At 39.9% G+C, this 13,034-nt stretch overlaps 1 protein-coding gene across 1 annotated transcript in view; it reads left to right on the top strand.

The window, feature by feature from the left end:
* DPF3 (double PHD fingers 3) overlaps positions 1-13,034 on the top strand; it is a 94,036-nt gene that overhangs the window by 27,402 nt on the left and 53,600 nt on the right. The window contains exons 4-8 of the mRNA XM_057416089.1: positions 3,102-3,229; positions 7,103-7,198; positions 8,222-8,260; positions 11,869-11,947; positions 12,265-12,306. Of these exons, the coding sequence (XP_057272072.1) occupies positions 3,102-3,229; positions 7,103-7,198; positions 8,222-8,260; positions 11,869-11,947; positions 12,265-12,306 (384 nt within the window). The remainder of the gene's footprint in view (positions 1-3,101; positions 3,230-7,102; positions 7,199-8,221; positions 8,261-11,868; positions 11,948-12,264; positions 12,307-13,034) is intronic.

The raw sequence follows: 13,034 nt of genomic DNA, 5'->3' as shown, positions 1-13,034 counted from the left end.
CCTTCTTTCGCAGCATCCAATGTGACTGCATAATGTAGCACAACAAATATTAAAGCAAACAGAGGCAAGTGTGGGGTCATAGTTTCTCAAGCCTATAATGGTCCCTCTCTGGCCTTGTTTGAAGCTTCTGACACTGGCTGGTACTTTCATAAGCAGGACAGTGGGTGGAATGGACCCCACATTGCTTCCAAACAGCAGTTCCCAAAGCCTGGGGGAAGCACGTTCTTCCACGTGAAAACTACATTTCAGGTGTTGAGTTGGCTTCTCAGTTTTCTTCAGGGTACAGGCATAAGAGAAAAATACACTTTTCCAGCTTTTGTGAGAAATCCTGGAGAGTTAAAAAGGAAGGAGGAAATTAGGGATTTAGTAAAATGAATTTAATGACCCCCTAGTAGTGTTTACCTATTTCTCTAGGTTAAATGAACTATCTTCTAGATTTTTTGAAGATTTTTATCTCTGAGGATTCAAAAAGTGGTTTGGAAACATAATTTCTTTCTTCATTACTGTGTTCTTTACAGACTAGCCATCTTCCAGGAAGGATTGAATTCATTACAAAGATTGAATTCATTATGAAGAGGTCGTCTTTGGGCCTCTGAAGATTTTTATATTGTAAACTTTACATTCCAGATAAGATAAAGTCTGTCATTTCCCACTTTCAGAGCTCCTTAAGCATGAAAATGGACACCTAGAAGCTACTAGAGAAGAAAATGGGTTGAATAGGACTCAGCTTGTTGTGCAGCTGGGAGGCAGCTGTCCTGAGTTTCTTTTCACCAGATTTCCTGCTCACTAGGTTAAGTTTTTGGTGACTCAATCTGCCCATCAGTGAGATGGGAACAGAAGTATTACCTCACACCGCCTTGCCAGTGGGATGTTAAATTTAATAATTAAAAAATGCTGTAAGAGCACTGGATGAAAAGCCTCCTGGAGTGTTGCTGGTGGGAATTAGTAGCTCCACACAAAACAAACATGACTATTAAAGACAGCTGCTGGTTTTGACCTTAAAGCCTACCTTTTCCTCTGACTTAATGTTCAGTATGTCTGGAACAAACAGGGGGTAGTTTTACTTTCATATATGTTCTACTTATCCCTCACTCCTTCCTTACTAATTCCCTTTCCTAATGCATTCATTTGCTGAGTGTATTGGCATCCAGAGACAGACATAGCTCATCACAGTGCAGACATGCTTGTTTCCGATGCCCTTGAGCTTGTTTGAAGCTTCTCTTCCTGAATGTAGGATGACCCCTTGGGTTTTGCAGTCCCACAAGGTTCTAAATACAGAGCAAATGCCCTTTTGCACCTAAGCACAGGACTTTGAAACCAAGCCAAGCCCACAGCCAGAGATGATTACAGTGGTTCCTCAGTAACTTTAGATTCAAGTGTTGGGATTTGCACGTAAATAAATTCTAAAATCCCCTCTTTCTATTGAAATGTCTGGATTTAACATCCAGAGGGAGAAGTTCATACAGGGAAATTCAATCTGTATGACTGTTGATTTTTCTGTCATTTTTATAGCTCAAGTAAGGAAGAAGTTGGGGAAGGTGGCATAATGGGGTGGGTAGGCAGAGCTTAATGCTGAAAACAGAAGCCTGATTGAATAGACCTCCTTGTGATGAGAAAGGGGTTCAATTCACAGTTGACCCCATCCCATTGTGTGGGCTGTCCTGGGAGTTTCCTTTGAAAATCCCAGTGGTCTTGGTTTTCTGCATGTACTCAGCCTTTCCCTCCATGAACAGAATAGCTTTTTCTGGAATTCTTGCTGGATTTTCTATGGTTGTTGGCTGGGCAATGCTCTCTCACTTCAGAAGCAAGCAAGTTATGGAAGCGCTGATTAGGGACCCTGAATCATTTGCTGGTTTAGAGTTTTTCATATATACAATAAACATATTCCTGGGACACAGTTGACCTCCGGAAACAGATTATACTTTACTGTCCCAGGTGGAAGTGTTCATTCATTATTTGGATTGCAGGAGTGATTTGGGACTTCATAAACACATGAATTTCTGCTCTGCAGAGTTTACAGCTCATGGTGGGTGATAGAAAAGCAGGGAGCTTCAGGAACACAACACGGTCCTAAAAGATGAGAAGTGAACTGAGCTCTGAAATAAGGACACCAGGTGCTGATTTGTGAGCATTAGTCCTGTACATTACTACTTTATATTGGCCTAGATGAAGGAATTAATTTCAGAAGGGAGGGAGTACTTGAACCTCTGCATGAGTGAAGTAGAGGCAAGGATCTATGAGGAAAAACGGAATTCTTCCCTAGCTGTATTTTAGCATCTTGCTAAAATTAACATCCTGTATTTGCCTGTCTGCTGCACCACCTCATAATCTAGTAGCAGCATTTGGAATGGGAATAGGGCTTTTTTCCTTCACTTGTATGGCAAGTTGTATCAAGCTTCCTCATAAACCTGCACTGTTTTTGGAGTTCCATGCCAGCTTTTGGCTCTTACTGCAGTGACTGGGGGTTGTCCTGTTTTATGGGCTATATTCTGCACTCATAGCTGTGCTGACTGGTTTCTTTATTGGTATAGACCCATTTAAATGAAACTGAAGATTTTATCTAGTCAATATTACATAAAAATTCAAGACACATCCCTTTGTTTTTTTCAGTTTAAGTTCTCAGCGCTGGCCCCACACTTTAGCTTTCTGTTTTTTCACATGTGGAATATGCTCTGGTGTAGGAGAATGCTGCTTGAAGCTGTGCTGTATAAACTATGCCAGATGCTAAATTACATTAAGCTACTTTTCTGCTTCAGGAGATCAGATTTTCATATTTGTTATTTCAGTATCTTAGAAAGTGCTGGTTTTATTCTTTATTTGAAGCATAGGGAGTTTACATATGAGAAGGAATTTTATTTCCTCTTCATACAATACAGCCAGCCTTTTTTTCCTGTAAGCAATCACAGTGATTTAAAAGATATCAGGTTTTCAGTAAGATAGAAATGAATCCTATATGGAGATCCTTAGTGGTTAGAAGAAGATCTTGAAGAACTGCAAGAAAGAAACAAGCTTGAAGATCTGTCATTCTTCTGCTTGTCATCTCTGTCCTGCTTGTTGGTTGTCTGGAGAGACACATACAGTTGGTGTGTTTTGTTTTTCAGAAGTTGATCTGCCTCTGAAAAAGGATGGGTTCACCTCAGAAAGTACTACTCTGGAAGCCTTGCTGCGTGGAGAGGGAATAGAGAAAAAAACAGACACTAAAGAGGAAGACACTATACAAGAAATCCAGGTAAAGGAGATCCCCATGCCCTGACAGCAGGGCTGGATGTCACAATTTGTCTCTAAGCCTAGCAGACTTTTGTCCTGTGGCAGAACCATCTGTTGATAGTTGTGTCATTTGACTGTCAAAATGTTATCAAACCTTTGTGCTACACTGTGATGCTCAAAATGAACTCGGGATCTCACACACTTCTCCTGTCACAAGAATCTCGGTCGCTTGGCTGTGTTCTGCACAGCTCCTGTGTTAGAATTTGTTTTGCAGCACTATGAGATGATTATATATAAAACTGGCAAGCAGAGATGGGTCCCAACCATAAACTGAATTTTTAGTGCCGCATATTTAAAGTGAATTTGGACATAGATTTGAATTTGGACTTACAGATGCTGACTATAGACAAAAATGTGTCATTGCCTTGCCTGTCTTTTTTTATACTGAGAAACCTTTACAAAGTATACAAAAGAAGTATACAAGCAAAATAATTAAAAACATTCTAATCTTAATTATCTCAATTATTATTAGTGATGCAGGTATGAGCAATATTACTTCACATGTATTATGGTTTGAAAGTTTTCAGGATTCTATTTAATCCTGAAATACATTTAATTTAAAAATTAAAAGTAGAAACACATTTGTGGGTCTGCTGTGGAAGGAATTCAGCTAGTATGAAGGGTTCTTATAGAAAAACATGTCACTTTATAAAGGCATCTTAAATTGTTAAGAAAGGGGGCCTCTCTCACAGCAGCACATCTTTGGTGATGTTAAAACACCATTGTGCTGTTAGTGTGTTAGTGATTTTTAGTGAGAGCCGTAGGCAGTATGTCGAACTTGGTAACTTTGGCTGAGATGCAACATGTTGCATCTATACGTACAGTTAATAAAAATCTGAGTGGTCAGCCTCATGCCAAATGAAACAGAAGAGTGTGGGCACCAAATCTGTATTACTTGGAGTTCAGTTCTATTTGCCTGTTTGCTAGAAATTTCACACGTTAGGGCAGAAAAATGAGGTCTGCTATTCCCAGTTACACAGATAAAGGAGCCCCATCTAAGATGAAGCATCCCATGTTCATGAAGTGGGGAAAGCTTGTCATGAGGCCCTATCTGTTCTTCCTTCTTTAGTAGTGTATCCGAGTCTATTAAGCTGAGAACCCTAAAACTTTGTTTATACCTGCTTCCAAAGCACAAGAAGTCGTGGTGCTGCATCCTTAGTAGATCAACAAGTGCTTTTGGGTGTTGTTGTGCAATCTGAGCTCCCAAATTATCCTCATCAGCTGTTCAAGGAGAGAGACTTCAGAGATGATGGAAATGGCACAAGTCTGGGCATTGCAGAGCAGGGAGGGAGTGCAAAAATATACAGAAATTTTTCAGCTAAACTGCTGTAGCTGTGACCTGTCACCTGGATGCTAGTTTCACTGGAAAAGGCATGTCTTGCCGTTGTTTCTTATGCAAACACAGCTTATCTGGATTCAGCCTATACAGCAATGATTGCTGAAGCCTTTAGTAGTAGCCAGCTTTCAGTGTGTACTTCAGCACCTGGCAGCTAGGCTGTACCAATCAAAATCTTGATCAGTGCCTTTTATCCCTATGACAAATAAGAGAATGCAAATCTCTCTTTTGTTCCTTTTCGTGCTCCTCTATGCTGTAACTTGAAAGGGCCCAGCCTCAGTGCAGGGCAGAGTGAGCAGGTGGGATGGTCATAATTGTAATTCTCACCTCAGTCCCAGCCACTTTAACACCCTCTCTAACTCAGAGTATCTGCCAGGAAGAGAAGACTTGGTGCTTAGCTGCACTGAAATACATTAGGCTGGGAAACTGTCTTTGAAAGACAGAATATAAAAGAAAAGTTACTTTGCTAGAAAGGGTAAGAGTTCCCCCTGCTAAATAGATGCAGACATTGGGATCTGCTGTACAGCTGGTATTTAACAGGGTTGAGGATTTTGCCCTACAATAAATTGGTATTGAATGTGTGTCGGAGAAGGCTTAGAATAGCCTTTTGATCATGCATCAGAAAGGCTATGCCCCTTCTATCAAGGACTAAAGTCATTACCCTGGCAGTGTCACTAAATTCACACTTGCTTGCTTATTATCTTTTTCCTAAATTGGTGCTGCAATTTTAAAGGAAGTTGTTTGTAACATTTCTCTTAACTTCCCTTACGTAGTAGTATTGCCATAAACTAGCTCCTTTCCCACATATGATATGGTTGCAACCTTATCTGTTTTTTTGAGATATATTCAAATATGAAGCAATGTGAAAATATAAACTCATATCAGTAAGTTTGCTTATTTTCTTACATACCACTAGTATGTAACGTTTTCCAAGTGTTTCAGTTTCCTAAGATCAAGTCAATTAATACGCAACTGCACGAATTTTGAGGAAACATTTTACGTATGCGGAGCTGGAACTTGCTTAACTTTTACACCCTCTAGTATTTAGTACTCTAGTATTATGTGAAATTACATTTCATGATGGTCTCACCTTGTTAATAGCCTCCTGAGATTAAAATATAGAAGGAGAAAGAACCACATGAAGACTTGATCCTCTACCACATTCTAAAAGTTCTTAGTACTTTTTAAAATGGACACTGTCCAATATTACTCTTAAATATTTAGCTGATAAAATAAAAATAAACTTGTGTAGTTGGTCTTCCAAATCCAGGTTGTTTTAAAAGTGAAATTTTTGATGTATCCTTTCCCACAAATTCAGAATTTGGTGTTTGAGGTATGAAGGAAGGAGAGAAACAACTGTCATTTGCTCCTGTTCTCCCTCTGCTGGCTCTCAATTAGCTGTTAAATAGAAATTACAGGGAAGAAAAAAACACAGAAAGACTGAAAAAACTTCCCATCAGTTTAATGTCACTGATTTGAATCTGTATCATGGTTGCATATTGTAATTTAAATGTATGGTGGCATGGCAAACATAAATTAGTTATTCCAGATTAGTCCCTTGTGAAATGGCACCACCCCATGAATGGCAGGAGAGACTGGAGCCCATTTCTGTATTTCTAGCAGACATGCCAAGGGTCGAGGGGACTTCAGTGGGAATTCTTTCCACATCATTGTAGTGATGATTTATCATCTTGCCTTTGTCTGTGCAATGTCTGACTTGTGCATGTTTCCAGGGTGGCCGGCCTGTGTTTGATTCTATAGAGGTTACCTTCCAAAAGATCAGTATTAAAGGATTTAAATTTGCTGGCCTGGGAATCTCACAGTTACGTGAGATGATAAATTATTGCTCCCATTAACTGATTGAAGGAACTATTGCTATTTTTCCTATTAACCTCAGTGATATCTGTACTTCCTCAGCATTCTCATGCAGCAAGATCCCTTCCAGTTTACAGAGTTGTATGCGTGGTGTAAACTCCAAAAGATGTTACGTTCTAGATGCATTAAACATGCTGGAATATATGGAGGAATTTTCTCTATTTTTGCTAAACAAAGGAAACTGTGAGGAGAACCACTGATTTCTGTCACCTTCAACTGCATTGTCAATATTAGAGGAAAACAAAATAATTAAAGGTGCAAGAAACCAAAACAAAAAACATCATGCAAGCAATACCCCAAACATGGCCTGCAGTTATGCATACTAACACTTGTGTTGACTTGGGATATCGGTGCTCAGTGATGCCACTTTTATTTCTTAGGAACTTTTTTTATAGTTGACTGATATCAGTGGTAGTTTTTAAATAAGAACTCCTTGGAGAACTGAGGGTGGAAGGGAAAGCAAGTTTTGCTTTAGTGGAATGAAGTAGGGATCCTGGGCTCTGATTTGGCATTAAACCATTAATCAACTGTAATTTAATAACCTGTAGTCTCTGTGGTAAAGAGCAGAAGTTGGTTGATTGTGTCATCTTCTTCTAACCATTCTTTTCTATTGTTCAACCACAGAGGGTTTTAGAAAATGATGAAAATGCAGATGAAGTGAATGAGGAAGAGGATTTGGAAGAAGATATTCCAAAACGAAAGAACAGGCCTAGAGGACGGGTAGGTGGAGAATTTACTGGAAGGAAAGGAAGGAAGCAAACATCTGCTTTCTCATGTATATGTCACGTATATTGTATATGCAAAGTGTATATCCATGGATACATGATCGTGATAACACTATAGGTAATTTTCAGTCATATGGTCAAAGGTTTGAAATACTTTTTTCAGTTTATTTTTGTGACTATTTGCAGAGTAAAAAGTTGGGATAAATTTATTATAGTGTTGTGTTTACAATTGTAATGTAAGGTCTAATACTTACAATGACATCCTGCTGTTACAATGCTTTTACTTTAAAACAACATTTACTAATTACAGAAAAGCAACAAATTCAGTCATGACACACCAAAAAATATTCAATATTAATAAAAGTAACTTGAACTGTGTTAATACATTTTGCAGCTTTCCCCAAGGTAGCACTCTGGCTGACAGTGGCCCTCTTGAGACCCTGGCAAATCTTCCATTTGCTTAAAATGGGCAGTATTTTATCCTTAGGGGAGTCTGTGTCCCTTCTCTTACCTAAGATATCTTTTCACAATTTCAGCAGGGCACCAGTTAAGTAATGAGGCCAACATTTTAAAACTTGGAATCAACATTTCCAGTTGTGGCCCTGCAAGCTAGGCATCTCAATAAGTGTGAGCACAACTCTCAGAAGTTTCAAGCATTTTCATCTCTCTTTGGCTCCAGTGGATGCTGCTGGGGCACAGGAGCTCTAGAAGTACTTTTTGATGTGTTTGTAGGAGTCAAGCAAGAAGGGCCACATTTTAGGCCAAATGAGCAGGATATAATAGCTTTTGAATAAGAGGGAGACATGAAACTACACTGAATACTTGCAATGTACTTATGCATCAGACCGTCTCTTTTAGTTTCTTCTGTTATTGTGTTTCAGTTTTCTGCTCCTCATTGTTTTGGAGCTTAAGTCTTTTAATATAAGATCAAAGCACTTTAATAATTGGATAAGTATTATTTCACCTTCCTTATTCTCAAAATCACCTGAACCAGTTTCTTTCTTTCTTTCTTTCTTAGCCAAAGACCCCCACCTGGAAAAAAATTTTCCAGAAAAATGTAAGTTTCAGAAAATTTGTATGAACCAGTAACCAAAACCAGGAGTTAGAATCGACACATGCACATAGGCTTGACTGTAGCAACCAACTAATATTCCAGGCTAATAACTCTTTTCTAGTAAGTTGCTGTCACATAAATTACACATGCTGGTCAGGGTGAGTGAAAGGGAGTGAAGAGCTAAAAAAGATACACTGCTCAGGAGAAGGGGATTTCCTATATTCATATATCCTAGGCCTACATAAAGTTCTGAAGTTACTGTTAATGTGTAAAGTTTTACTCCCCTGATAAGGAAACTGTTTCAGAATAACTCTTATTACATTTTCTCTGCTGCTGCAGGGAAAGGAGTTGCAGTACACGTCCCACTCATTTTTAAAGCATAGATTTACGTCGTATTTTCTGCCCTAGAACTGGCCCCCTATAAAGTACAGGAGCAGCAGGATCTCTTGATTTTTTCTGGCAACTAACCCCTGCTCTGCTAGTGCCCTGGCTTCATTCAGTGCAAAAAAAGAGAAGTCTGAAGACTGCCAAATACTTTGAGCAATTTTTGGTTTTATTTGATGGCATCAATAACCAAAGCAAAATGTGGTATAAATTAGGATTTCAAAATTAGGGCCAGATTTTCTTGCTGTTGAAAACTGGTAAGCCTGAATTGTGTCTGGTCCTGAGTGTTTTGTTACTGTTCAAGCAGCCCTTTTCTAATGTGAGCCTGACCCAGTGTAGGGAATTGAGGCTAAGGATTTGAAATTAGAGGATACGAAACCTGGGCAGCACTTTTGTTCTGGGAAGGAATTGGTTAGGGTATTTTTAGAGGACAGAAGAGAGGAAGGACATGCATAGGAAACTAGATCCACCAGAGTGTGGCCTTTGGGGATTCAGAGAAGGAGTGAGAAGGGCTGACAGCATTGATGCAGGATTAAAGTGACAGAATTACTGCTCTGGACTTTCCAAATCGCACATGACCCTTCCTTTCCCTACAGCATGATTTTATTTTTAATCCTGGACTCTCCATCTGTCCCTCTGGCTACTCTCTGCGGCTGCTTCAGTGCTGCTTGAAGGCTGCTATGCCTTGGCTTCCAGGCCTCACACATCAAGTCTTATAGACTCTGCTGCATCCTTCAGGAGAATGAATGCAGTCGTGGATGACTGAATTCAACAGACCTGAGTGCCAACAGTAAGCATGAGGCACTCAGTTTAGTGCCTCTGGGGCAGCTGCTCAGTTTACTAACCCCTCAAGGCTAGCCCTGAAATTGTGGGAGCATTAGGAAGAACACTGAAGGTCAAAGAGATGGATTTTCTGAAGGAGTTGTGGAATATCTTTGGTGGACAAGGAGAATTTGATAGGAGCTGGGAAGGACAGTTTGCTAGGAGATAAGAGAGGAATGAAGCTGCACCTGTACAGATTGTCTGCTCGTCAGCTGGATATCCCATGGGACAATTTCAAAGGAACTAGAGACATTTAGGAGCTCAAGTTCCACTGAAAGTTATTGACTTGAAAAATCTCTCCACGTGTGTTCAGTGTATGAAAAAGCATACCTGACATCTGGTCACGACATGAACCCTTACCTTTGCGTTTCTGTAGAAAACAGTTTGAAGGGAAACAGCTGGCTGTAAGACTAGCGAAACTCTGAGCAACAGACCTGAAATTACCATTCTCTTCTGGAAGGTGCCTATATAAAAATAGTACTTTCTTACTCAACAGATCTATTCTCAGTGTGTAAAAAGTCAGACCTACTGACTAGTGAAAGGAAAAGAGTTTACAGGTTTTTTTCACAACCATGAAAAGCCAATGCAGCTGGGAGGATAGAGAAATTATATCATAATCCAGGTACCAGCAGAAATATTCATGTAGGGCCAATCACTTGTCTCTTTGAGGACTCTCTGATGAGCTGAGGGTTGTATGGGAGCTGCCATGGACTAAAATTCAGATTGCAGCACATTTTGCAGTAGTGAGGGAAGAAAGGAACTAGCCTGGGATTGATTTCATAGCCCAGAGGGAGTTTACAGAGCTGGCAGTCAGAATGAAAATATTGCAGACTAGTAAAATGCTTTTATGTGATATGGTCAGTAAAGTAGCTTCCACCAAACAATTGTTGCTGGAGCCTTTTCCAGGGTGAAACTGCTTTTCAGTCCACCCTTACAAGTCTCACTTCACATGTGCTGATCTGCACAGAAGTCTTTGCAGAAGGCAGAGCTATACTTGTCATACTAATAGTATTTACCCCATCCAGACAGCTGCAAATCCATGTCTTTCCTTCAGGACTCTGTTAAGAGTTAGACCTGAGCAATCCCAGAGAAATGATGTGTGAAGTTTTTGCAAATCCCTGTTTTGACAGATTTTGGCAGGCCAATGTAAATTGTTCCTTGTTCCTTCTCTTTAGATGTCCCATGGAATGCAGCTTGAATAGTGCTAGTTCAGTCCTAACTCCATAGAAGAGGGGCAGAGCTTCTATGACCCCTTTGTGTCTGGGGTACTAATATTTTCAGAATTTTTACATCTTCTCCAGCTTTACTTGACAAAGCTCTGTCCATTTCTTATTTTTACATATAAAAGCTTGAAGGATTTGAGTCAGGCAGCCTTGTCTAGTGTGAGAAACATGATTGGTTTAATAAGAGGAGCAGCAGAAACAATTTTGTTGCTTTTACACAGGAAAAGAGTAGTTGGCAGAACTAATAAAGGGCTGTCTAGCCATCTACCTGCAGATCACTTCCTCTAATAAAGATCAAGTCTAAAATTATTGTCATCTACACACTGCACATTAGTGAACAGGAAAGTATTGAAGGCCTTGGCTCAGTTCCCATTTACACCTCACAGCCTCTACTTCTGGAAGGATATGAGCTGTCCCCTTGTTGGCATCTCAGCTGAGAAGTGTCAAGACCAAATAGCTTTGATGCTGGAATTCCACTCTTACCACTGGAGCTCAGGACAGGGCAGTCTGTGCTGGGGAGAAACAAGAGCTTTTCCATTTCCAGGGCAGCCAACTTGGTATGTTGTAGGAACACAGAACAGTGAGACTTTCTGGGTAATTCCCATTCTCTGTTATTGCAGGTAGCTATGTTTCCTAATCTTCTCCACTAACTGACCAAAGCTCCATTTTAGAATTAGCCATGGTATCTTTGTCACAGAAGGCCATTTCAAAACATTGCTTTTCAGCTAGAAAACAGAACAAAACAACCCACCCCCCATTTGAAAATATTAAAGGAAATAATTTTACCTCTCTTCTATTTGGGGCCTATTTTCTGGCTGATTGAATAGCTGCATTTGTCCTCTAACACCTGTTCATCTATTCATTCATATTCAGTTAAGCAAGGTATTTGAACATCTTCAGAGATGAATGTGTGATGATACTCGACTGAATATGTGCTGGCAGTAACCTATTGCTATGGATGAACAATCTGGGGTACCTGTGAAGGGGATCTCCACTGCATTACAAGGTCCACTAACATAGTGCATATCTTAGGAGGTGAAGGGTCAAGCCCACCCTTGACAGCCCTATATGGCAGCTGAGGAATTGTTTAGTTTATATTGCACATTTTTCATAGGAGGGTGAGGGGCACAAGGATACCCAAGGGGCGATGGAATAATGTTAACATTCATCTTGTCCTTGCAGGCTCGGGGATCTGGAGGAGGCAGGAGACGGAATGATGCTGCCTCCCAGGATGATCATGACAAACCCTATGTTTGTGACAGTAAGTAGCACCAAGACAGCTGATTCTGCTTCCAGCTTGGTCCTACCAGCTTGGTGTACTCAGGGCTTCATCTTTTCTCTTCCAGCAAAATATTCTGCTGCACTCTGACTTGCATGTTTGCCACCTGCTGCTGCTTCATGCTCTTAGTGTTTTTGCATGAAGGAAATAAAATTAAGTCCTCGGCAAGACTCCAGTTCCCTTTGCCCTGTAATAAATCATCCCTTATATTTTCTTTCTCTTCTCTTTTTCTGGCTTCTCTGCCTTTTGTCTTCCTTCCCCCATGTAAGATTCACCCTCTATTTCTTTCTCTGTTTCAGATAGTTACAAACAAAAGCATAACTCAAAAATCTCGGACAAAGGTACTTCACCCTTGTTGTATCTCTTCATATATTTGGTGATTCTCTTTCCTTCAAATCTCACTGGACTGAATTTTGAAGGTCTAATTCTCATCCATCACTCAGAAAGTACTCTTGTGGCATCATCAGAAGTTGAGCCCTCCTAAGAAACAAACACAACCAGAATGCTTTGTTTTGAAACATATTCCCTTTGAATATGGCCATGCTGTTTGACATGTTGCAGTGGGACTGCAGGTGAAGTAAGGCATTGCCCTACTGAGAAATTATACCAGAGCCCAAAGCTCAAACTGAAGAAGGATACCAGAGTCCTACTATATTTGATACACAATATATTTTTTTAAATAGTCTAGTCCTTGGTGCTCTCCTTCTTCTTTTGATATTCTTTTTTGCTTCACTGTGTCATTTCTGTGAAGGGCAGTTATTTTACCCACATGCTTTTGAGGTCTTCCATCTTAAGGCTTACTGTAGTGTACATGCAATGGTAATTTGTGCTACTGGCTGCTTTTTATCCTATAAACCAAAAACCTAAGAATAGTTAACAGGAGAATAGTGGGAGGTCTTCACTTCTGTGATCCAAAAATGTTTGGTGGTTTTAAGGATGATTAGAAACCCCCTTTCTCCAATATCTACCTATCTTGCAATGTTACTGACTTAAAAGACCAACTGTTCAGATGTTGATCTATGGGATATTTTTAAAAACATAAGAATATATGTTTTATATTTTTATATAT

Source organism: Pezoporus wallicus, unplaced genomic scaffold, assembly GCF_028554395.1.
Source record: "Pezoporus wallicus isolate ANWC-B61680 ecotype Strahan unplaced genomic scaffold, APGP_CSIRO_Pwel_v1 scaffold_2146, whole genome shotgun sequence".
NCBI lineage: Eukaryota > Metazoa > Chordata > Aves > Psittaciformes > Psittacidae > Pezoporus > Pezoporus wallicus.
Note: the sequence above shows the minus strand (reverse complement) of the source record. Positions and strands in the feature narration are given on the sequence as shown.